General features: G+C 36.8%; 1 protein-coding gene across 8 annotated transcripts in view; it reads right to left on the reverse strand.

Annotated features, from left to right (window-relative positions):
• Window positions 1–27,200, reverse strand: part of ST8SIA1 (ST8 alpha-N-acetyl-neuraminide alpha-2,8-sialyltransferase 1) — a 155,492-nt gene that overhangs the window by 32,092 nt on the left and 96,200 nt on the right. The window contains exons 5-6 of one of the 8 annotated variants that reach the window (XM_067695891.1): window positions 23,681–23,773; window positions 640–1,476 (exon numbers count right to left, since the gene is read on the reverse strand). The exons of 6 other annotated variants lie outside the window; for them this stretch is intronic. In XM_067695891.1, the coding sequence (XP_067551992.1) occupies window positions 1,452–1,476; window positions 23,681–23,773 (118 nt within the window). In that variant the 3' untranslated portion in view covers window positions 640–1,451. Of the gene's footprint in view, window positions 1–639; window positions 7,468–23,680; window positions 23,774–27,200 lie in introns of those variants that run through there. One more of the 8 variants, XM_067695894.1, reaches the window with a different exon arrangement.

Here is a 27,200-nt window from a genome sequence, read left to right on the forward strand (position 1 = left end):
TTTTGATAACAAATTTTATATGTTATATATACCCAGAAGCCATTCTCCTATCTCTCTAAACATGGTTAATACCAACCTTCTTCTCCCACTGCTCAAAAATGGAAAAGAAAGTTGAAAAAAAAAACAGAACAGCACATATATTGGAATCTTCTTAGTACCATGCTCTATAATCACAGTGTGTTAGGATAACAGACAAAATATATTTATAGGAAGGATGAATTTGGGGAAAAAAGTTCATTGACTTATTATATCTGTTATTGGATTAATTTATTTTTAACATGAGAGTTTCTATCTTTCAGCATCATCCTGCAGGGGTTTCCTGGAACTAGGTGGGGCAGTTAAGTTCCTCCTTAGAATCTCTGAGAAAAGCCTTCTGCTAGGTCATATGCTAAGTTGGAAAAGCATGGTCCAGACAGATGTTCAGCAGAAGAAGGTGCCTCACAAGAAGGAACTGTAGAAAAAACAACAACAACAACTTTTTGCTCTTCTTGAGTAATTTTATTTCAGGAATCGATTTACATGAGAAAATCCTTAATTTTCCAGAAAGAATATCTCTAATACTTAAGGAGGAGAGAAATGATACCGAAGAGTTTATGTTTTTGTCACAGTTGGTAAAAATTATTCAAAATACCAAAGGAATTTTAATTAAAAGTAGAGCACTCTGTGTGAAAGAAAAGTAAGTAATATTATTGCTAGTTAACGAGGAAAAGACCATATACATACTGTCTTTCTGGGTTTTATTTTTCTTTGCAAGCAATTATTACAGCTCATTGATTTATTTATGACTGAGAACTAAAATTAGCTTATTTATATATTAATAGTAAATAAGTCTACATAGTAGTGATGGCTCATTTCATGTGTCAACTTGATTGGGTCACGGGGTGCCCAGGTGTCTGGTTAAATGTTATTTCTGGGTGTGTCCGAGAGGGTGCTTCCAGAGGAGATTAGGATTTGAATCCATCTGAGTAAAGCAGGTAGCTCTCCCCATCATCCAAGCCACTGAGGGCACGAATAGAACAAAAAGTCAGAGGATGGGAGAACTCATTCTCTCTGCCTGATTACTGTAGCTGGACATTGGTCTTCTGCTTTTGGATTGGGACTTAACACCATTGGTTTTGAGGCCTTTGGACGGGGAGTAGAACCTAACTATGTATTCTTGGTTCTCAGTCCTTCAAACTTGGACTGGAAATAAACCACCAGTTTTCTAGTCTCCAAGCTTGCAGACAGCAGAGGATGGGACTTCTCAGCCTCCCCAGTTGCATGAATTGATCCTCTATAATAAGCCTCTTCATCTATCTATCTATCTATCTATCCTATTGGTTCTGTTTCTCTGTAGAATCCTAACTAATACAATAGTCATATACTTTAACATAAATAACATAAGACAAAGACATGCGCACGTACCTAAATTTATATCTACACGGCTAGACGATGTTACCCACACTATTGTATCAGCAGGCAGAACTCACGGCTGCTCTGAAAAAGCCAAGTTTAGAGGGACATTAACAAGCTCTTTCTTATTTCTTTAAAGCCTAGAAAAGCAAAACAAATAGTCTGTTCATTCATGTCACTAATTCCAGCATTTATTTAACAAATGTTTGTTGACTTGTGATGGGGAATGAGGATTATAAAATTAATTATGGTCACTGTAGAAAAGGTAAAAGGTATACTTAAGAAAAAGAAATCCCTCATAGACTCATGCAAGTGCTGAATGCACTGGCATATTTCTCCAGAGTGTTTTGTCCCCTATATATTTTTCACAAGTTGAGATCTTACATATATCTTCTATTCCATGCTTTTTTAAAAAATGTTAAAGCAAAAGTATTTCCAAAATCATTTAAAGCCACTGAATGGGGACTTCCCTGGTGGAGCAGTGGTTAAGAATCCACCTGCCAGTGCAGGGGACACGGGTTCAATCCCTGGTCCGGGAAGATCCCACATGCCGCGGAGCAACTAAGCCCGTATGCACAGTTACTGAGCCTGCGCTCTAGAGCCCGCGAGCCACAACTACTGAGCCTGAGTGCCACAACTACTGAAGCCCGTGCGCCTAGAACCCGTGCTCCGCAACAGAAGTCACCGCAATGAGAAGCCCGTGCACCGCAACGAAGAGTAGTCCCCGCTTGCCACAACTAGAGAAAGCCTGCACACAGCAATGAAGACCCAACACAGCCAAAAATAAATAAATAAAATAAATAAATTTATTTTTAAAAAGCTACTGAATGCATTTCTTACATTTTGCATGTTTAGGGTGTGGCAATTATATCAACGTCCTCACATAGTATCCATTCCGACCTCTTTCTGTGCCTTCTGCTCAGAAGCTGGGATACTAAAAACTGCATTTCCCAGACTTCTTTACAGCTAGGGTTCCAGCTGTGATGTAGGTTCAGCCAATGAAATGCACCTGTGTGTCTTGAATTCTGAACTGAGTTGAATGAATTGTTTTTGAAATTTTTGTTATAAAACATTTAATATTAACCTACAATACAATGTAAACTTTTATGAAAAAAATTTAAAGTACACTAGATTTCTTCAGTAAATGATCACATAACTATCCAGGTGCGGTACAAGTTGGGGCACTGCATCCTTTGTGGATGGATTTCCTGTGGCTGCATCCCTCACAAGTCCTAAAAGAAAAATGGTTGTTAAGTGGAGCTCCTTGTTCGAGCACCAGATAACACTCCTGTGATTTTGCATTCTGGGGGTGATCACTCCTTCCCACACTCATTTTCTGTGACTTTTTCCTTGGCCTTGGCACCATTAGCAGTTTTCATAATGACTGTTCAGTCGAAGATTCTAGGTTCTTTTTAGCTTGTTTAGTTTTTGTTTTTAAGAGACACATATTCTCCACTGGCCATCTCTTATCCAAACATCATAGTGAAGGCAAGCAAGGAGAAAGAAGTATTTGCTGCAGGAAATTCTGCAGAAGTGGAAGAAAAGACTGGAAGGGCCCCCACTGAGGCTGCAGAAACTCAACTGACTCCAATTGGGTGTCTTTGCTTGATCATTTCCTGTGGAAATGCAGCCAAATCTGTAACTTGTCTTGAGAGTGCAGAATGAAACTGGAAACAAGTGTTTTTGTTTTAAAGTCAGATTCTGACTCAAGTAGCATGCGTCTGGAGCTAGCAGCTGACGTGTAGTTTCTCATTGTGGCAGGTGGCTCCCTGCTCTGCCCTCTACTGATCACAGTAAGTTCTGCAGTGCGGCCTTTGGAGTCGTTCTCTGTTTCTTCAATGTTTCATCAACCTCCCAACGATTTTAAAATCCAGTTAAATCAATCCCTTTATGCTTAAACTACCTAGTATGGATTACATTCTCTACCATAAATCTCCAACAATAGAGTATTTGTAATTGTTCAAGATAATACTTAATTCTTTGATACCCTCCTTTTTTTTTTTCTGCTTTCTACTTTATGCTATACAGATTTCAAGATTACCATTGTAAGATTGACTTTCAGAGTGTTATTCATAATTCAAAAGGTAGGAACATTTTTAAGGTTCTTGATACATGTCAATTCTTCTGTTTTTCTAGAAGAAAAGATTGCACTAATTTAGTCCCCCATTATTCTCCCATAAGAATGTACAGTCATTGTTATCTTTTCTCTTTATTTTTGCTACTTCGATGGTTAAAAATAGATAACTTGCTATTTTAATGTAATTGTATTTAATTATTAATATTGTTGAATACTTACTCATTTCATGAGCCATCTGCATGTACTTCTTTGTGACTTTTCCACCTTTATATCCAATTATCTCCTGGGCTGTAATATTTTTCATATCTATTTACATAGTATCTTTATATATGAAAGACATTTACCATTTTTCTTTTCATAGCTGATATAATTTTCCCCTAAATTATTGTTGGATTTTCAACTTTATTCATGTTTTGGGCAAGAAGAAATTAAAAATTTTTGGAGTCAAATAATCATCCTCCTGTGGTTTCTGTAGCACAAAGTATTCCATCCTCGGAACAAATAGGTATTCACATCAATGTTATTTTTTGTGTGGTTTGTTTCTTACGTTTTGTGTTCATTCTTATGCTGGGTTGAATAGTGTTCCTCCCCAAATCCTTGTCCACCCAGAAACTCAGAATGCAGCCTTATTTGGAAATAGGGTCTTTGTAATGTAATTAGTTACTCTGAAATTAGGTCATAGCAGATTAGGATGGGCCCTAATCCAATGACTGATATCCTTGTAAGAAGAGAAAACAGACACGGCCACACAGAAACACACAGGGAGAATGCCATGTGATGACAAAGGCAGAGATTGGAATGATGAGTCTACCAGCCAAAGATTGCTGGCGCCTCCAGAGGCTACGAAGAGGCATGGAAGGATCCTCCCCTAGAGACATAAAGAGAGCACGACCTTGCCAATACCTGGATTTCAGATTGCCAGCCTCCAGAGCCGTGAGACGGTAAACCTCTGTTGGTTTAAGCCCCTCAGTTTATGGTCATTTGTTACTGCAGCCCAAAGAAACTAATACGAGGAGTATACAATTGGTTTGGGTATATGGTCTCAAATAAAATGTTTATTTTTTTTCTCAAATTGCAGATAACTGGTCCAGCTGAAGCCAGCTCTTAAAGGCATGTGAGAGTCAATTGCACTTCTCAATTCCACACTGACATCACACTGGTAGCTTGAAGTCGGATACAGCAGCCGTTCTTACACCATGAACATTGGCAAACTCTACAAATCATGTTGCTCCCCCACACCCCTACAGGTGGTTTTAAAACACTGACCAGCATACCACTGTTCAGTCCCTATATTTTTTACAGCTTTTGGATTTTACTATTAGTACCTTATACTGCAAATTTCTTTGAGTATTTGGCACTCACATATATATATACACATACACACACAGAGAACATATTATATAATCACGTAATTCAAGAAAGGTATTTGAGAAATATATTTTCTGAGCTCTTGTATTTTATATGAAGAGACAACTTGGCTGGAGAAGGAACTCTGCTGTTCAAATCTCTGTACCTACTGTGACACTGCTCCTGAAGTTCAATGATATGGAGAGGTCTGAAGCCACACTTATTCTTACTCCTTTGTAAGTGAACCATGTTTCTCTGACTCGGTGCTTGTAGAATTTTTCTCTTTATCCTTGAAATGTAAAAATGTTGTCAGAATATGTCAATGGGGGTCTTTTCCCATTAAGTTGACCTTGGAATGTGACAAGTGCCTTTAATCTGTGGACCAGGTCCTGTTTCAGAAAAGATTTTTTAACATTTTTTTTCTGATTGGGTCTAACGATTGCTTATTTTTGTTCTCTCTTGATTCTTCTTCAGAAAACCTGAAACTTACACGGCTCTCCTTTCTTTTTCCTCCATCTTATTTCTTTTTTAAAATTTCTTTTAACTTTTATATTGAAGTATATATTTTTTATTGAAGTATATATATATATATTATTTTCAGATCCCTTTCCATTAAGTTTATTACAAGATATTGAATATAGTTCCCTGTACTATACAGCAGGACCTTGTTGATTATCTATTTTATACATAGCAGTTTGTACCTGCTAATCCCAAACTCCTGATTTTTCCCTTCCCCCCTCCATTTCCCCTTTGGTAACCATAAGTTTGTTTTCTATGTCTGTGAGTCTGTTTCTGTTTTATAAATAAGTTCATTTGTATCATTTTTAGATTCCACATATGTGTTATCATATGATATTTGTCTTTGACTTACTTCACTTAGTATGATAATCTCCAGGTCCAACCATGTTGCTGCAAATGACATTATTTCACTCTTTTTTATGGCTGAGTAGTATTCCACTATATATATGTACCACATCTTCTTTATCCATTCACCTGTCAATGGACATTTAGGTTGTGTCCATGTCTTGGCTATTGTACATAGTGCTGCTATAAACATTGGGTTGTCCTCAACCTTATTTCTTGTCATGTACATCTCTGTTTTTCCCCTCTACATTCAAGTTTAAATATTACAGACTTTACTGTCTGCACTCTTTGCTGCATCCAATGTGAAACATATTGCTTTCTTTGCAATTCTGCCCGCTCTCAGCCATCTCTGTTTTCATCTGTACTTTCAGCTCATTCTCTGTTCTCCTAAATACACCTTGTACCCAGTGAGTCAATTCCTGTTAAGTACATCAAGCTAAGGCTTTGAAAGTTTTTTTCTTATTTCCTCTGGAAAAAATTTTTTCTGTTTTTTTTCTTCTGAGGCTTTAAGTCACTTTTCTCTGTGCTGCAGAATATTTGGGGAGAACTACACCAAATATTTTAAAATTATTTTCCATAAACAGTAAACACACATGCACGTATGCATGCACACAACCACTAACCTGATCCAGAACAATATTTGGCTGCAGAATGGGTGCAGGATGTCCTCTTACCCTCTTACTGGTCATTTAGGTGTTTGTACATTGTCTTTTTTGGATCTATTCCTAGAGAGAACGCTGGAGTGCTGAACCCTGGACCTCGTTTCCACTGTCTTGTAAACATTCATCTCTTGTTTCTACTGGACTGAGGGGGGATGTTCCACTCCAACTGGCCAGTTGACTGACTGCTAGGAAGTCATAGGCAAGCTCTAGTTCTTCTTCAGTCAATGACAGAAGTAAAAATTGTACTTCAAGCTGCACTATTCTTAGGGCTCTTCCTCCCTTCTTCATCTTCCCTCTGTAAACATTTCCCTGAAGCTTTTACACATCTCAGCCTGCAAAGTGCTACTGTCTCTACCCATGTCAGCAAATGTATTGTGAAGTATGGTTTCCAAGTGGACGAAAAAGAGAACTGACAGGGAGAAGGAAGGGCATGACAATATCAGTCTAAAAAGAGTTCACATGGCTTTGGAATTTTTCTGTTTCTTGGCTAGTGGATAGAATGGGGTTGAGTCATAGTCTTTTCCCATCTTCTTCCCAGATTTCTGTGCTCCTCTGGTTCAGTAGGATTAGTTTAGGATTATGACTCTCAACTCAACGTTCTCCTCCCTACAGTTAGTGGAAATTCCATAAAGATGTTAGCATTTGATTTCCTCTTATCCTTATTTTCCAGTTACCATGTAGATTTTTTTGGTTCATTTATTTATTTATGGTGATTTAATTTAAAATTTGGAATAAAGTATTTCACCAGAATGGCACATATTAACTTATATGTTATATGTTAATATATGTTAATATGTTAATATGCAGAATGGCACATATTAACTTGCTGAAGATTCACTCTCTGTGTGTCAAACACTCTGGTTATAAAAAGATGAAAGAGACCGTGCCCAGCCTTTGGAGAGCTAAGCCTTGTAAGGGAAAATGAGGAGGACCATCCAGGCAGAGGGCACTCCATGAGTGCAGCAGTGCTGGTGAGCGCAGTCTCTGGGGAGTGATGAATGACGCTGGAGTCTGAGGCAAATGGGAGAGGTGGTGAGGGATGGATGATGAGCTGCAACTTCATTGAGAAAGTGATGGGGATCCAGTCAAGAATTTTCATTTTGGATTTCAGAAGATGTATCTGTACTGTAGGGGAAAACAGATTGAAGGAAGGTCTTAGGACACTGTCTGAGCTCTGACAAAGGCTGTTATCCTTTGAACAAGGGCAATGGCATAAGAAATAATGAGACAGTACAAAGTTAATGAATAATGTGAAAGTAACACTGTCAGGGCTTTACAGGTAGAGGATGAAGCCAGGAGGTGCAAGGAAGACTTAAAGGTTAGTCACCTCAGTGACTGGCTGGATGGGGCTAATAACTGTAATAGGGATACAGGGACAAGAAAGATGTGATGGGAAAGATCATTAATTCACCCTGGGGATATATTAAATGTGAGATACCTATGGGACTTCTCCATGGAGGCAGCCAGTGGACACATAGCTGTCTGAAGCCAAGAAGAGAATCGCGGTCTGGGACGGATCTACGCTAGTGGCGGTTATGGCTGATGGAGGAGGCTGTGGATGTTTTCCCCAAGAGAAGGCAAATCCAGTGAGAAAAAAAAAAAGAGAGAGAGCTAAGAGGTAACACTGGGAAGCACCAACATCAAGGAGGGAGGGTAGATGAAAGAAAAACCAGCAAAGGAAGCTAACAAGAAACAGGAAAAAGAGATGTGTTGGGACCCAAGGGAGCAAAGAACTTCAAGGATGGGGAGAGGGATAAACTAGGAGTTTGGGATTAACATATACACACTACTATATATAAAACAGATAACCAACAAGGACCTACTGTGTAGCACAAGGAACTATATCCAATATTTTGTAATAACCTATAAGGGAAAAGAATCTGAAAAATATATATATACATATATTTATATATTTATGTATAACTGAGTCACTGTGCTGTACACCTGAAAGTAACACATCGCAGCATTGTAGATCAATTATACTTCAATTTTAAAAAAAAGAAAAAAATTTCAAAGAAGCAGAAAAACAAATGTTGAAACAAATAATAACTGAAAGCGCTTGTATAATAACACAAGTGTTTCTAATCAGAAAACTCTTCCATCTAATGAGAATTTGTATTAGGAAGCCTCTGCCTTCTGGGCTTTTTAGCTATATCAGGCACAGGTTATTATCTAGCAAAGATTTCAGAAATGTAGCCTTTTTGTTTCACAGAATTTGTTGCAGTGATGAGCTGAGAGGTAACCCAAGAAGGATACAACTTTCCAAGAGCCTCTGGTCTTAGAAGACAGCAGTAGAGTTTGAATCCTGCCCTCTACGGGGCTTTGTGATACAGAAAAGTGGAGTCTGTTTCCCATTAGCTCTCCGAACGCCATCATTAATCTTGTGGGCAGCAGGGTCAGCTCTAAGAATAACTAGCCATATACATGGTGTGACATAAACAATACTAAAGATTCCTTTCCAATCAATTACTGAAAATACCTCCCCAGCCCCTACCCCTAAGACAGCCAAGGTGTCTGCAATTTCTCTAGTTAGAGAATTATTCTAATTTGCTAAAGCATTTAGATTCCTCCAGGTGGTTGCATAAAAACACTGAGAGGAGTAAAACATTAACTCATTATCAGCCATTAATATGTCAACAGAGAAACCTGTTCATCAAATGACTTGTTACTGTCTTAGGAAAAAAAGAGTTGCTATAGGGCATTGAGAAGACTTGAGTCATAGGGCCCTGCCTCTAGGATAGGGCTCTTGTAAAGAAGGAATACCATGTCACTGGGAATGGGAGATAGGATGCTTAAATAAGGGAAAGGGACAATGTAAAGCAGAGTTTCTCAGACTTTTTTTAACCCAAATTTCTCTTTAATAAATATTAAGATCTCTTATGTCGCTGTCCCTCCAGAACCCAAATTTCTCTTTAATAAATGTTAAGATCTCTTATCTTGTCGCTGTTCCTCCAGATTCTGATGTACTTCCCAAGGTGGCTGTGACCTCCCCTAAGAATCACAAATCTGTAAATCCCAAACAACCAAAAGAAAATGTTGCTGAACATGATTTCCTATAATTTGTGAAAACTATGAGGAAGTTTCTTAAAATTTCCAAATATAAATATTTCAATATATAATTATATTATAATACTGCACATGTTTTTCCAAAGACCCATGTCCTGCCGGAGATCCTGACTTAACGTACCGTTTGCGCTACCACCACTACCCCTGTCACTAACACGTGCACTCCAAGACAGGCAAGAGGCAAGCAATTGGTCAAATTAACTAATATTGGCCATTTTTCCTCCCTGAGCTGGAGAGCATCATAGAAAAGAATTGTTATAGGCTGAAGCAAAACTTTAAACCAGAAAAGCCAGCCCATGTGGTAAGAAAATGCCTGAAAAGAGAATAAGGAAACAAGAATTTGGGATGGCCAAATACAGACTAATTCTTCTATTTTATGCTAATATTTACAACAGGCTTTATTGCTTAGATTGGGTTGCTGTGGTTTTACAAATGCCAAATTACTAAAGAATAAGAATTTCTCATCTGTGTGTTGACTGTTTTAAATGTGTTGGGAAAAACTGCCAGTTGGCTTGAGCTACTGCTATGGAAAGGGACTGTTGCTAGGGCGATGCCGTAAGACCCATAAAGAGACAGGAAACCCACAGGATGTAGACAGGAAATCCACAGGATGCCAATAGGAAGCAGAAAGGCCCCCTTCCTCTTCCGCCAGCCTCCGTCTAATGCCCCCTATTGGAAAGCCTCACAGGGAACCAGGTGGCAAAGGAAAAATGTGATTTGTCCTGGTTCCAACATCACAAAACACCGTAAAGGAAAGTGGGTTTGTAGCTGAGTGACAACAACCTACTAAATGGCACAAGCGGTAAGAGCGGAAGCATAAAAATTTGTTGGAAGACTAATGCAGTAATTCAGGAGAGAGATGATGATGGCTTGGACCAGGGTAGTGGCCGTGGAGAAGGTGAGAAATGGCTATAATATTTGAGAGAAGGTTCATCAGAATTGGCACTGGATTTAATCAAATATAAGGTATGAAAGAAAAAGATAAGCCAAGGTGGACTCCAAGGTTTTTGAACCGAACAACTGGAAAAACAGAGTTTCCATTTTTTCAGATGGAGAAGATGGCAGAACCCATGAGTTTTAAAGGGGAAAAAAATAGGAGTTCTGTACAGATTATTTTAAGTTTGAAATTCATATTTGATATCCTAATAGATTAGCCAAGCTGAGAGTTGGGCATATGAGCATGGAGATAAAGAATTATGTCCCGGCTGCAGTATAAATTTAGGAGTCATCAGAGTATATATAGTATTTAAAGCCATGAGACTGGAAGAAATCCTGTAGGGAATAAACAAATAGAGAAAAAGAAAAGTTAGAGGGTAGATTCCTGGAGCACTCCAATGCTCACAGGTTTAGGAGTTGAGGTGCCAGGAAAAGCTACTAAGAAGCAGTGGCTTCTGAAACAGCAAGAGAATCAAAAGAGTGTGGATTTGGAAGCTAAGTGGAGAAAATGCATTAAGAGGGAGAAGGATCAAGTGTGTCACATGGTACTAATAGGTCAAGTAAGATAAGAACTGACAATTAACAATGAGGAGTTAAAGAAATAACCCAAGAAAATTTCCCAAAGTGGGAGGACATGTGCTTGCAGATTAAAAAGGTCCACTGAGTTCTAACATGATAAACGAAAATAGGCCAATAATAAGGAACATCATTGTGAAATTTCAAAATACTGGGGGTGCAGGAAGAGAAGGAGGTAAAGATAAGACCAGTTTGGAACGCAGGGGGAAACAGAAATCCAGGTCACATACAAAGATCAGGAATCAGAATGACATCACTTTTCTCAAAAGCAACTTTGGAATCTAGAAAACACTGGAGAAATGTCTTCAAAATGCTAAAAGAAAAGGATTTCCAAACAAGAAGTAAAATCCTACCAAAAATATCAATCAAGTTTGAGGGTAGAATAAAGATAATTTCAGACACACAAGATCTCAAAACTTTTAATTCCCTTGTACCTTTTCTTGGGAAGCCATTGGAGGATGTGCACCAGTAAAATGGAAAAAAAAAAAATCCAAGAAAGAAGATGATACAGGTTATGTGAATTCAGAGATCAATACAGGTGAAAGGGGAAGGGAATCTCTAGGATGATGGTGAGGGAAGATTCCAGGATACCAGTCTTGCGCCTGGTAGGTATTAGAACACGTGAGAAGATTCCGAGACTCATTCTTTAAAAAGCTGAAATTGACTGTTTATACAGCTGAGTGTCATTTCAACAACTGGTTAAGATTTGGGAAGTTGTACTACAAACAGGTACATTTAGAAAAAAAAAAAAAAGAAGAAGGAATAAGACATGAATTAACTCCAGGCAGGAGGGATTGGGATTGTGGAGTGAGAGCAGGGATGTTTCTTTTTTCTCACTTCTATTTTCTCTGGAAAGTGGAAAGCAAGGTTATCACCTCAGAGAAGAGGGATGAGCAGGCGATGTTGGAAGTTTGAGAGAGAAGACAGCATATAATCATCTAGAAGTGGGAGAATGAAGGGACTTGAAAAATGCCGTGGAACTGTCTACCAGTTCTTAGTGGCATATGAGAGAGCTGGTTTCTTTGGCCTGATAAACTTAGCTAATGAAAGGTGAGAGCAGCCAGAAAGAACAGAAACTACTCCAATATGAGAAAAAAAGACACCAAGCAGAGAGCGTGGCTCACAAGCCTGAGTGGTCATTAAGAACAGCAGAGGTCAACTCCAACGGAGAATTGGCAGGAGTGGTCTAGAGCAGGCGGTGCCCAGTGTTAAGAGTATTCCCAAAACGCACACTGCAGAAGTGGTTTGAAATAGAAGGTGATGATGCCGCCTCATTTGAAGGAAAGCAATTTGAAGAACTGAAAGAAGGTGTCACAGTTAAAATATCACATGGCAATTTGGCTGTGAGAATTGATTGTAAAAAGGTGGAAGATAATAGAAGCAGAGAACCCGGTAAGGGGTAATCACAATTTATCCTGAAAATGAGTAATCAATTACCTTTTACCCAGAAGGGAAATATTATACTAAGGGGTGAGTTTAAAGCTACTACAACAAGCAAGTATTTAGTGATGGGATGCTTCTCTTTTAAACAGCTCCAAAAAAAACAACTGGAAATAGGAGTGATGGTAAATTCAACTTTAATAAAAAGGTTTTCTGTATTAACTTGCAGTGGCCTGGGTCTTTTTCCTGCTGACTCTTCGTGTTTCAGTAGTAATCTGTGGCTTCCTCTGTTTTTTGGTTTGGTTTTGTTTTTGTTTCTCTCTTCCATTTCCTCCTGCTGTCAGAATCTTGGTAATATAGTATTACAAAGTCATAAATCACTTTTTTTGTCTCCTCAGGAGTTTCACCCAATTGTCTCTTCATCAAAAATTCTCCCTTTCCCTTTTAAATGGTAGACTCATTATTGGCCTCTTGGAGTTTTCTCTTATCTTCTCTCCCAGAGATAACAACTAAATATAAGCTGTGATAGCAACTGTAAACCCCTAGGTGATAGTTCTCCAACTACTCCCCAGGAAAAGAAAAGAGAGTCTAAAGTCCTAGGTTCAAGCCAATTCTGACACAATATCTGATTGAAGCAAATCACTTAACTTGTCACAAAGACTGTCACAGAAAAATCAGGATGATGCTAATACCTGCATTACCAGCCTCTCCATATGTCGCTCCCGTGTACATAATGGTTACACAACGCTTAGTGTTTCTTTCTTTTATGTGTCACTCTGCCTCCAAACATTCACTCTTTTTTTCTACCTAATTATTTTTATTTCTGGGTAATTGGCAGGTATTACTTATTTAAAAGAAATTATATGCCATCAGATCTAAGATGCTATCATACAATTTATCAGTAATACGGAAAAAAAGAATACTGCCAATGAAACTATGACTTAATGATTTTACAATAGTGCTATGGACAGTCCTGCACTAGCCTCTTCTTGCTTTGACATTTCTTTCATCCATTCCAAGGAACTGATCAATTTTTCCTACTTTCACATGCACTGTTTGACTTCTGAAATGGAGACGATCATTCTGCACACATCTTAGAAACTATTTATAATACTGCTTCATCTACTAGTGGGTATTTTCTTCCTTCATATTTATTTTGCTGCCTTACAAGAAAATATAGAGTTGCTTCCATCATTTCTCTGAAATAATTTGTTTATAAGTCAAATTGGCACCCCACTGCTGTTTCCGTGCCTTTCTTTATACACAATAGATATTCCATCATTATGGTTATATTTTAAATGTCAATCAAATTTAACATGTGCAGTACCCACAATGCACAAACCCTGCTCAGGCAGTGTCAACTATGCCTCAGCTTCTAACTGGTCACCAGAGGCTGTAAAAGGCAGCTCAGTCTCATAAATGCTATAATATGAAACTACTCCCCTGATCAAAAGAATATGTTACTTTTATCTTGTAAGCATCTCTTCCTTCTGCCTTTCCCTTCATTAGTACTTGCAATAGTCTTTATCAAATATGTTATCTGACCCACCGATTTATATTCTTCCCTCAATAATTTACATCCTGACCCTGATCATTAAGATGCCTGTCCTGCTGGGTTGTTGTTTTGTGGGCAGGTGTGTGTCATATAGAAATACAGATATGAGAGCATATCCAGATATGCATTTAAGTTAAAATGCATATCACGATTTATAGATCCAATCAAACAGCAGAGCTCTTATTTTTTTAAAAAGTTCTAGTAAACAAATTAAAGCAATTTAGTAATAGAAACTTAATAGAGACATGTTCTTTTTTTTTAACATCTTTATTGGAGTATAATTGCTTTACAATGGTGCATTAGTTTCTGCTTTATAACAAAGTGAATCAGTTATACATATACATATGTTCCCATATCTCTTCCCTCTTGCGTCTCTCTCTCTCCCACCCTCCCTATCCCACCGCTCTAGGTGGTCACAAAGCCCCAAGCTGATCTCCCTGTGCTATGAGGCTGCTTCCCACTAGCTATTTTACATTTGGTAGTGTATATATGTCCATGCCACTCTCTCACTTTGTCACAGCTTACCCTTCCCACTCCCCCTATCCTCAAGTCCATTCTCTAGTAGGTCTGCGTCTTTATTCCCATCTTGCCCCTAGGTTCTTCATGACCTTTTTTTTTTTCCCTTAGGTCCACATATATGCGTTAGTATACAGTATTTGTTTTTCTCTTTCTGACTTACCTCACTCTGTATGACAGACTCTAGGTCCATCCACCTCACTACAAATAACTCAATTTCGTTTCTTTTTATGGCTGAGTAATATTCCACTGTATATATGTGCCACATCTTCTTTATCCACTCATCTGTCGATGGACACTTAGGTTGCTTCCATGTCCTGGCTATTGTAAATAGAACTGCAATGAACATTTTGGTACATGACTCTTTTTGAATTATGGTTTTCTCAGGGTATATGCCCAGTACTGGGATTGCTGGGTCGTATGGCAGTTCTATTTTTAGTTTTTTAAGGAACCTCCATACTGTTCTCCATAGCGGCTGTATCAATTTACATTCCCACCAACAGTGCAAGAGGGTTCCCTTTTCTCCACACCCTCTCCAGAATTTATTGTTTGCAGATTTTTTGATGATGGCCATTCTGACTGGTGTGAGGTGATATCTCATTGTAGTTTTGACCTGCGTTTCTCTAATGATTAATGACGTTGAGCATTCTTTCATGTGTTTGTTGGCAATCTTTATATCTTCTTTGAGAAATGTCTATTTAGGTCTTCTGCCCATTATGGGATTGGGTTGTTTGTTTTTTTGATATTGAGCTGCATGAGCTGTTTGTAAATTTTGGAGATTAATCCTTTGTCAGTTGCTTCATTTGCAAATATTTTCTCCCATTCTGAGGGTGGTCTTTTCGTCTGTTTATGGTTTCCCTTGCTGTGCAAAAGCTTTTAAGTTTCATTAGGTCCCATTTGTTTATTTTTGTTTTTATTTCCACTTCTCTAGGAGGTGGGTCAAAAATGATCTTGCTGTACATCATCGCTTTTTAATGGCTATAAGATTTTCCTTTTTCAGGATAGTTAATAATTTATTTAAGTAATCCACTGTTATTGGATATTCACATTGCAGTTTCTTACCTTTAGAAATAATGCTTTTATGAACATACTTGTGTATACATCTTAAGCATTTGTCCGTTTATTTTCTTAGTATAAATTTCCAAAAGTAGTTTCTTGATGGCTTTTCTTTTCCCCCACCATCAGTTCTTTATAACTGGTTTCTTTGGTTGTTCATAGAAAATCTTTGACTTTGGCTGAGGGCAGATTTGAGGTTTCATATGGGTGAGGTTCATTTAGATTTGTTTATATGTTTACCAACTTCTTTGCCATCCCAGATTTTCTTTCTAAAGTAACATTCTTTTTTCCTGAAATACATTCTTTAGAATTTCTTTCTGTGAAGGTCTGCTGCTAGTAAATAATCTGTTTTTACAGAAAATGTTTTTCTTACTTGAAAGACAATTTGTACACACTCCTGTGTTGATAGTTTCTTGTCTCAGCATTTTGAAGATATTTTCCCACTGATTTCTTTTTTTTTTTAATTTGTATTGGAGTATAGTTAATTTACAATGTTGTGTTAGTTTCAGGCGTACAACAAAATGAATCAGTTATACATATACATATATCCACTCTTTTTTTTTTTTTAGATTCTTTTCCCATACAGGCCATTACAGAGTATTGAGTAGAGTTCCCTGTGCTATACAGCAGGTTTACTAGTTATCTGTTTTATATATAGTAGTATGTATATGTCAATCCCAATCTCCCAATTTATCCTCCACCCCCAATCCCCTGCTAACCATAAGTTTTAACATCTGTGACTCTACTTCTGTTTTGTAAATAAATTAATTTGTACCCTTTTTTTTTAGATTATACATATAAGTGATATCATATATTTATCTTTCTATGTCTGACAATCTCTAGGTCCCTCCATGTTACTGCAAATGGCATTATTTTGTTCTTTTTTATGGCTGAGTAATATTCCATTGTATATATGTACCACATCTTCTTTATCCATTCCTCTGTTGATGGATGTTTAGGTTGCTTCCATGTCCTGGTTATTGTAAATAGTGCTGCAATGAACACTGGGGTGCATGTACCTTTTTGAATTATGGTTTTCTCCAGGTATATGCCCAGGCGTGGGACTGCTGGGTCATATGGTGGTTCTATTTTCAGTTTTTTAAGGAACCTCCATACTGTTCTCTACGGTGGCTACACCAATTGACATTCCCACCAAAAGTGTAGGAGGGTACTCTTTTCTCCACACCCTCTCCAGCATTTATTGTTTGTAGATTTTTTGTTGATGGCCATTTTGACTGGTATGAGGCAATACCTAGTTGTAGTTTTGATTTGCATTTCTCTAATAATTAGTGAAGTTGAGCATCTTTTCATGTGTCTGTTGGCAATCTGTATATCTTCTTTGGAGAAATGTCTGTTTAGGTTTTCTGCCCATTTTTGGATTGGGTTGTTTGTTTTTTTGATATTGAGCTGAATGAGCTGTTTGTATATTTTGGAGATTAATCCCTTGTCAGTTGCTTCATTTGCAAATATTTTCTCCCATTCTGAGGGCTGTCTTTTCATTTTGCTTATGGTTTCTTTTGCTGTGCAAAAGCTTTTAAGTTTAATTAGATTCCATTTGTTTTTTCCCATTGATTCCTGACTTCCATTTTTACTGTTGGAAGAAGTCTGCTTTTAGTGTAATGATCATTCTTTTGCAGGTAATGTCTTTTTTCTCCAGCTGCTTTTAAAAGCTTCTTACTATCTTTAGTTCAATTTTACTAAAATGGTCTAGGTTTGCATTTTTTTAAAATTTAATTCATGTTTGATACTTTGTTTCTTGTATTCATAGATTACATTACCCTTTAACTCTGAAGAAGTCTCAACTTTTACCTCTATTTTATAATTCCACAATTCCATTTAAAGAAAGACTGGACTGGTAGTCATTCTTATTCCAGTCTCCAAGTTTCTTTGTCTTGTCTTCATATTTTCTATATCTTTGTATCTAAAAAATTATTTGCTCTATTTTCCAGTTCACTGATTCTCTCTTCAGTTATGTCTAATCTGATGTCTGTCCATTTCAACAATTATATTTTCATTTCTAAATTTCTTATTTGGGGGACTTCCCTGGTGGTCCAGTGGTTAAGAATCTGTTTTCCAATGCAGGGGAGGAGGGTTCAATCCCTGGTTGGGGAACTAAGATCCCACATGCCATGGGGCAACTAAGCCCACACACTCTAGAGCCCACAGGCCACAACTAGAGAGTCCCATGCCGCAATGAAAGATCCCACATGCTGCAACTAAGACACAATGCAGCCAAATAAATAAATAAATATTTTTAAAACAATAAAATAAAATTCCTACTTGGTTCTTTTTTAAAGCTATCTAGGAAATTTTGATATTTTCTTGCTGAATTTTGATTCATATTTATTTTTTCTATAAGAATTTCATACTTAGTAATATATTTCATCTGACAATTTCAGTAAATTCTCAGGCATGTCTATCCACAATTTTTGTTTACTTTTTATCTCTGAGGACTTTCAATATTGTGAATTTCAGTGTTTCCTTATGAGCTTATATCTGTTTGAAGGTGGTATTCTGAGAGCTTTCCTCTAGAAGAAATTTGTGTTTGCTTGTATTAGAAGCCATAGACTGCTAATATGACTTGGGACTACATTGTCCCTTATCAAGGCTTAATATGGGGCACACATTAACATGGTGAATCCAGGGCTTGGTCTCCTGTTCTCAGCTTTAGTATCAGAATTTTATAGTTCACAATGCTTGGTCTGGTTTTAGGTTCATGATTTTCTGTTTTGTGTTTTGGGGTTTTTTGTTTGTTTGGGGGAGAAGTATGCAGATACTCTTGGAGATTCCCTAAATTCGATGAGCCCAATAATGCATTAAAAATATGCTTTAACCAAGAACAAGATGTATTCCAACAGGAGAGTCCTCCTGAGTAGCTATTCTGGGTATTAATCAAAATAGCTTCTACTGGCCACAACTACATTATTTCATTTACATCTCTCAACAATCCTCAAGGTAAATAATTCTATTCTCAACTCATAAGGGGGAGGTTAAGTAACTAACTTTATATAGCTAGCAAGTATGAAGCACTTACTAGCAGTGGCACTGGAATTTGAACACAAAGTCTGTTTAAAGCCAAAACTTGGATAACTACTTCATCCAGACACAAACTCCATACAGATCTACACCCTTTTAGAGGCATCTCTTCTCTGTCTTCTCCTTGCTCTCTCTAGTTCCAGTTTTAGCATCTGCCTTTTAATTCCCTTCTATCACAGCAGATGTTAGGCAGAATGGCTATCAGTGACTGCCAAACCTTGGTGCAAACACTGATAAACTGCTCTAAGTATGGAGAGAAAAGGAAAAAGAAGTCAGCGGGCAGAAGAGATGGAGATGTTTAGGAACACAGTCTGAGGTATGAGTCATGTAGAATGTTAAAAAGAAGTTGCTATAAACCTTCTTTGGATCCAAGTCATTCTCCTCAAAGCTCAAATTATTTTTGGAAAAGTACATCAATAAAATAAGCAATTGTTCTCCCAGATAATACCTCTACACTCCCAAGTGCCTTCAGTAAAATTAGAGGTGATAACCATTGGACAGTCTCTTTCACTTGTATGAAAAGAGATTACCCAGTTTCTACCTGATATTAGAAACTTCAAAATAAATATTTGCGTCTTATATCAAGTCCTTCCAGTCAACTAAAAGTTACACACTTACAAATTTTAAAAGGTTAACTCCACCATGATTTGTACTCCATTTGTTCTGATAACTTTTTTGTTCCTTAATTTATGTCAACTCTTTTAAAAAAGAGGAATCAAGTTTTCCCTGCTAAGCATTTCATTAATACTGCTTTGAAATATCTGTTACTAAAAAATTTATCTCCTTAGTTTAAGACCATAGAAACATTTTAACTGACACCAAAAAGTTCATTAAATTTCCTTTTTAAAGACAATTTAAACCAGAAATTCAGTTTGAAGGATATTTAAAATATATATATTCACTTATTCATTCATTCCCTAAACATTTACTGTGCATGTCCTGTATGCCAAAAAAACATGCTGGGGTCTCAAGAGCACAGATAAAAGATTCTTGACCCCAAGCTGTTCACACTGATACTACTGCCTCTAATATGCCCACGTGGAAGCACACACTCAGAACACTGATGCTCTTTTTTGTGGCTGCACATAATAATCACTGCCCAAGCTGGAGCCTCAAAGCTCAAAAGTAATATAATAACAGGACAATCAATTAAGTTCCAATTTTTATTTTTTAACCATCATTTGCCCAAATATGTACTGAACACTGATATGGGCAAAATGGCTAATTGAGTTTTCAATTCTATTGAAAAATTAAGAAACAAGCTTTGAGAACTGTAATCTCTAATTTTACTTGATAGAATGACTCAGTTTGGGCCAGTGAATTTTAAACCTATTGTGAGTCATGGAAGCCTTGGAAAATCGGATTTAAAAAATATATAATACACATACATAAAATTTTAAAAATAAATTTCAGAAGGGATTCAGGGTCCCCTGGACCCCCTTTATGGATTCCAACACTACAGAACGTCTGTTGACTGGAAGCAACTTCAGGGTATGAGTTGTATTTTCTTCAACTTTGTACTCTCTGTCTCAGAGGAGATTTCAAAATATATTTGTTGAATGAGCACCTCTGTAACTTTGTTCTTGTGAAGCTCCCATTTTAATCTCCCTCTTCCCCCATGAATTTCCAAATCCTCAAATTCCACATATGCACTTTTCTAAAACATTTACTCAAGACTAATCTGATAGCCTAAACAACTATTTTCCAAACTCTACTTTCATAATTTTCCCTTTTCCACTTCACAAAAGACATACCTCCTATTATCCCAAATATTATAATGATGCAGTGCCCCAGAGTGTAAAAGCCACCAGGCAACCAAACAAAGAAACATTTGTAAGGTGCATCGTTTCTGAAGAAGTGTCCCCTGAGAAAAAGCAAAAAGATCTTTATAAGAAATAGATGGAGGCTGTGCCTTATTTTATCCAGGGGACAAACTCTTGGCAACTCCTATACCTTACTTATATGTTGAATAATTAGAACTCAGAAGTGAGATGATTATATGGGGTTACATTTTAGCACTTAATTGAATAAAATGTAGTCTGCCTTTTTCTGACAGAAAGTCAACTCAACTTAATGAACTAATTTGACAAAGCGCACTGGCTTTGCTATGAGGACATGGAACATCCAAAAAGCTAAATCTGCACTTCTGAGACTTTGACAATATGTATTTAAATATGCACAACGTAGAAAGCTCTGAAAGTTCACGCTTGGCAACAATTTAACTTCATGCCAAAAAAAATTAGGTAACTTTTAAAAGATCAAGGAAATAATGACGGATTTTAAAAATTCTTTTAAAGGGTATTTGAACAAAAATGTTTGCGGACCAATGGGTTAGAGCTGGTGCAGGTTAATGAAGGGCAACCCTGTGAAGGGATCCTTGTTGCCATCCACCTACAAAACCCAGCAAAGGAAGGAAGAGGACAACAGCAGTGGGTGTGAAGATCCAACAGACTCTGCTGTCACATTAGAATAACTTCTCTAACCCATAAAAATGCAATCAGAAGTTGGATGAGACTGCAAAGCCCTTTCTAATCTGTGTCCCGGGCACCCTAACTAATCCTTTTGTTCTAGGTGCTGTCAAAAATAGTTCACTATATACCCATTGAACAACAATCTGTTAAGAGAAAAGAACTCATCTTAAGTGTTCTTATTACCACACACTCAAAAAAACAGGGGCACAAGGAAACTTTTGGAGGTGATGGTTATGTTTATTACCTTGATGATGGTGATAGTATCATCGGTGTATGTGTATGCCCAGACTCATCAAATTATACACATTAAACATGTGCAGTTTTTTTGTATATCAATTATACCTCAATAAAGCTGTTTTTAAAAACTGAAAATGTACTCTAGACAAGATATCCTAACAAAGGCTATAGCAGAGCCCCTTCTTACTGAGAATTTCTACTAACTACATCAACGAATATTACCTTCTCTAACCTTATTTTTCCTACAGGCAGAATAATGTATACATTATAAATATATATATATACACATTAATTATACATATATAATGTGTGAATCATCATTATGGGTGCCTCTCGTATATACTGAACTTCCTCACGCCTGTTTTATCTTGATACCGATATCTTTTCTACGAGAATTTTGTAGTGAAAACTCATAGTGCTTATAACTCTCAGTGGAATATTTTGATAAGAATCAAGGATCTGGAGGACAGCCATGAAAATCAGTGGTACTTAGGCATTTCCACTGCACATCTTTGCCCAACAAATTTGATTTTTAGTCACATGAAAGTTCAAGACACTGCCAGCATCTTGGGTGTGCAAAGCTTTGGGAGGAGACTACAAGATCTGAATTAAAAACTTCCTGAATCCAACACTCTCCTCCCCTGAGAAGGAACCACTTGTTGGTCCTCCGAATTGTTATGGACGTGTCTCTAAACCATCCTGTTAATTAGTTTTATTTTTGTCTTTATATGAACATCCTACTGTATTTTTTTTTTTTTTTTTTAGCTGTACGTGGGCCTCTCACTGTGGCAGCATCTCCCGTTGCAGAGCACAGGCTCCGGACGCGCAGGCTCAGTAGCCATGGCTCATGGGCCCGGCCGCTCCGCGGCATGTGGGATCTTCCCGGACCAGGGCACAAACCCGTGTCCCCTGCATCGGCAGGCGGACTCTCAACCACTGCGCCACCAGGGAAGCCCCCTACTGTATTTTTTATGACTCCCTTCTTTTTGTCAATATCAGGTTTTTGAAGTTCACCCACTTTATTGTGGGTAGTCATAGTTGGTGGCGGTAAAGCATTCCACTATGTGAACATACCTGAATTCATTCCACCATGAATTCACAATCAACTATTTTAATTTTTAGCTACTATAAACGTTATTATACATTTCTCTCTTATAAATACTGTTTTTCTCTAGGGTATATACCTAGGAGTGGAACTGATAGGGCATGGAGCATGTGTATCTTCAACCCTACTACATAATGTCAAAACACATTCCAGAGTGGTTGGAACCATATTCCCTCCAAATAGCATATATGGTACTTTCGGGTCCACATCCTCACTAACAGTTGGAATAAGTTCTGCCAACCTGATGGATGTGTAATGATATCTCCTAAGGATTTTTATTTGCATTCTTTCTGATTACTAATGCAGTAGAGCATCTATTCATTCATTTATTGGCTATTTGGAGAGTTCTATGAAGTCTGGTTCAACTCTTTGACTCATTTTCCTACCAGTTTTCTGTTTTTCATATTCAATTAATTTATTTCTAAATTACACGTAAAAGAATTATTTGTATATTCTGGATCCAAGTCCTTTGTTAGTTGTCTTCCTCTAAAATGTGGTTGTATTTGCCCTACTTCTACCACGTCTTTTTATGAATAAAAGTTCCCAATTTTAATAAATCAAACTTATCAGTCTTTTCCCTTCTATTTAGTGCTATGAGATTCTTATATAAGAAATCACAAGACCTGTGTTATTTTCTACAAGCTTGCTTGTTTTGCTTTTCAAAGTTAGGTCTTAAGCATCTGGAAATGATATTTGGTATAAGGTATGAGGTAGAGGTATAATTTCATAGACACCTCTGTCTATGGTGTCATAGACACCACTGTTTCCACATCATTTTGGAAAATTCGTCCTTTTCTCTCTGATCTACAATATTACCTCTGTCATATATTAAGGGTCTATATATACGTGAATCTGATAACTACAGAAGGAGAAAGGAAAGGGTCAAAAATTAAATGTTTAAGAGGCAAAGTAAACCTGTTCGTTAACATTAAGTTCAATATGAAGAATTAGCGCAAGGTCAAGCAAGAATCATTAGAATTAATATTATTTGACATTTAGGTTGTCCAAAATGTCCCTCAATAAAATTCCGTAATTTTTCTATAGAGGGTTTGCTTTTGTCTAATTTGTTTGCTTTTTTGGCCGAGCCATGTGGCTTGCAGGATCTTAGTTCCCTGACCAGGGATTGAACCCTGGTCAGAACAGTGAAAGCGCCGAGTCCTAACCACTGGACCACCAGGGAATTCCCATTGTCTAACTGTTAAGTATATAAAAGTATCTGATGTTACTGGGATATATTTTTCCATATTTCACAAAATGGAACTGTTATATGCATTTTGATTTTGTATTCAAAAACCTTGCAACATTGAATATACTTTGTTAAGTGAAAAAACCTTCACTCCCTTTTCCAAAATGACTTATCACTTGTGGAAACTCAATTGTCTCCTTGTGCAACATATGGATCACCTGGAAAGATGGGGTGTGCAATGGTCACTGGTTAAGAGTATGGGTTTTGGATTGAGACAAGTCTGGGTGAAGTCCCAGACTGATGACCAGCAGCTGTGAATATAAGCAGATGACAAAACTTATGTCACGTTTGTTTTTCTGTAAAAACACACATTAAAATACTTCCTTATTAGGATTATTTTGAGATTAAATGAGGTAATGCATATAAAGAACATAGAACCTAGCACATAGAAACACTGACTAAATGTTGACCCAGCATTAATCATAATGACTCTTGCTTGCCTTGCATTAATTCTTTATATTGAACTTTTTTCCCTTCAAACAATTATTGATCCTTTCCTTTCTCCTTCTGTAGTTATATTTTTTCTCAAAATCACAATCTCACTTTCTCTTTCCTCTTGCTCTGTCTTGTTCTACATAAATACTCGTTTTCCCGAGCTTTTTAAAATCTTACCACCAACTCCACATATTCAGGTAGAAAAATAGACTCTTTTGTCCTTCAGTGTAATGTACTGAATGTCTCATTCCCCTCCAGGAACGGAGAAGTATTATACTATGGTTATGCAAGACATTACCAATGGGGTAAACTGGATGAAGAGTACAAAGGACCTTCCTGTACTTTTTTTTGTTTTGCAACTTCTTGTGAATCTGAAATTATCTAAAAAAATTTAAATAATCAAAGAAAAATATTTCTGTAAGTGTTCTCTTGACCTTTTGCTCATTCTCTTGAATCTGATATGAACCCTTCCCAATTTTAAAAATTGCACATTTTTATGACTTCCAGAACCCCAATCCACTTAATTGAATTAAAGAGACATCATCATCATTGTTGATTTTCTGACATCTTCCTGATCAGACCCCCAAGCCCTCTCACAAAAACCCACAAAAGTCCCAAGACTGAGTGAGAGTCAATAACTAAACTGTAAAAGAGAACTGTTTTGTTTTCTTATTCTTCCCAACTCCTTGCTATGCTACATTAGTTTATGTCAGCAAACAAATCACACTAAAAATTAAATATAGAGCACTGATTTTTGGTCATTCATTTAAGTTATTCAATACTAACTCACAAATTTGACTGACATTTTTGGTTTTCAGTGACATTTTTTAAATGAACTGTTTATTATGAAAGTAATATACCTATAAAACTATATTCACTGACAGCAAAAAGGCTTACCATACAAAAATGAACAGAAAACTAAAGTACACATTTTGGAAAATGTCAAATCATACATGTAGCATTAAGTCCAAAAAATAGGAAGAATAATCTGAATATAGAAAGAACAAAAATACAAAACTTTTAAGTCCATTTATACAGTCTTGATGAAACCTAAGAGGATATTATATCCATAAAAAATATGCTGCTATGAGAAAAATAATTTATCTCACAAAAAATAAAAATACAATTAAGAAGTGGAAATGGTAGACTACATAGCAGAATGAACACAACTAAAATACGATTTACTGAGCTGAAAGGGGTTATTCTTGGGACACAACACACATATACACACACAAAGCTACATGGTACAAGGAAAGGGTTAGAAATATCTAGAAGTTCTAATATCCACTTAATAGGAGGACTAGAAAGAGAGAGCAAATATAATGAAGAAGAGGAAATAATCAGGCATATAAGAGAGAGAATGTTCACAAAGATGAAAAGCAATACTAATGATAGCTAACGTTTATATAGTGCTTACAATATACCAGGCACTGTTCTAAGCATATATATAATATACATATATACACACACACATATTTACACATATATACGTCTACATATATATGTAGTTTAATTCATTGTAAGTATGAATTAAACTAAGTATTATTATCCCTGCTTTACAGATGAGGAAACTGAAGGAGGAAGTGTTAAGTAACTCAGTCAAGCTCACACAGCTGTGAGTGGGCGAGCAGGAAGCGAAAACCAAGTCATCTTGCTTTAGAGGACAGACTCATAACCACTACACCTCCACGTCTTCCAACTCAAAAGGCCTCTCATTAATGTGCCAAGCAACATTAATGAAAAAAGAGACCCACTCTGAGATATATCTTGGTAAACTTTCTGAATTCAAATGGTAAAAAGAAATGTATAAGTTTTAGTGGAGGAAGGAAAGAAAGATTTCCCTCAAACAAAGAAATGAATAAATTTCCATTAGATTTTTGGTTGGCAACTCTGGGTGCCAGAAGATAATGAAACAATATCTTCAAAGTTCTGAAGAATATATGGAATATCTGAAAAAAGTGTACCTCGTGTTAGTTATAGTTATTCACAAATGGTGAGGTTTGGGGTGATTCTTTTTGTTACCATCTTCTTTGTATTTTTCTCTCTTACTTTCTTATAACGAACATATATTTTTGTGGAAAAACATTAAGATCAGTGTTATAAAAATAAAGATAGTCACATGGATTAAATTCCTTAAGTATGAAAGATGAAACTATAAATGCACTAAAAATATACAGGATAATATTTTCTCATTGGAGGAGATGTGGGTAAGGAAGATTGTCTAAAGATAGTTGTTTTTTTTTTAAAAAGGAAAAGACTAACAAGTTTCATTGTACAAAAATGTTGAGTTCTGATAGGACAGAAGCTAAACAGACTAGAAGAAAATATTTGCTCCATATATAGCAAACAAAGACTTAATATCTATACAGTTCTTATAAATCAACAGGAAAATAGTTTGTAAAAAGAAAAAAAGTATGAAATGAGCAAAGAATGCAAACAGGCAATTCACAGAAGAAAAAATACTAATAGTCAATACCCACTCAGCCCTTCTTATATTAAAAAAAAAACATATTAAGTAAAAAATAATGTATCATTTTTAACTCAGCAAACTGACAAAAATTTAAAAGATGAACAGCACATAATGTTTTCAGTATTGGAAAACAGGCAGTCTGAGCCATGACCGAAGAGGAAGTAAATGGTACATTTTGGAAGTGTAATTTCACAGTATCTGTCAAATTAAAAATTGGTTGTGTTTCCCAACATCTATTTTATGGGAATACTTATGAACCAAAACAAGTAGTGTAGCATTGTTTATCAAGTGACACACAAGTGCTGTTCACTTGGATAAGACTTCCTTAGGTGGCAAATGCCTGAGCTTAGAATATCTGGGTATTTCACTATTAACTGCTAGTGTACATGGGAGAGCATAAGGGCGATGTTCGACTCTTCTTTTCACAGAGATTGAGTCATTCTCTACGATGAACAGTCCTTGGATAAACAGCTCACTGCTTACCTCTGGGCTTCATCAACTAGAAACCGACGACCCCCAGAAGCTCCCACAGCAACTGCCAAGATTTCTGGAATCGATACTAGAGTAAGAATTTTCCATCTGCTTTCCCAAATCTGACTGAATATCATGTGATGTACTATATTGTAACATCATATAATCACACATTCTTGTACATTCCCACAATATTGCTACTTTCATGCGTGCATATGCAGTAAAGTGGTCACTTCTCTGTTTTTACTCTTTAATAAAGTTGATATGACTTCTGTTCACCAATCAGTGCCAATCAATGAGTT

This window comes from Pseudorca crassidens, chromosome 11 (genome assembly GCF_039906515.1).
Source record: "Pseudorca crassidens isolate mPseCra1 chromosome 11, mPseCra1.hap1, whole genome shotgun sequence".
NCBI lineage: Eukaryota > Metazoa > Chordata > Mammalia > Artiodactyla > Delphinidae > Pseudorca > Pseudorca crassidens.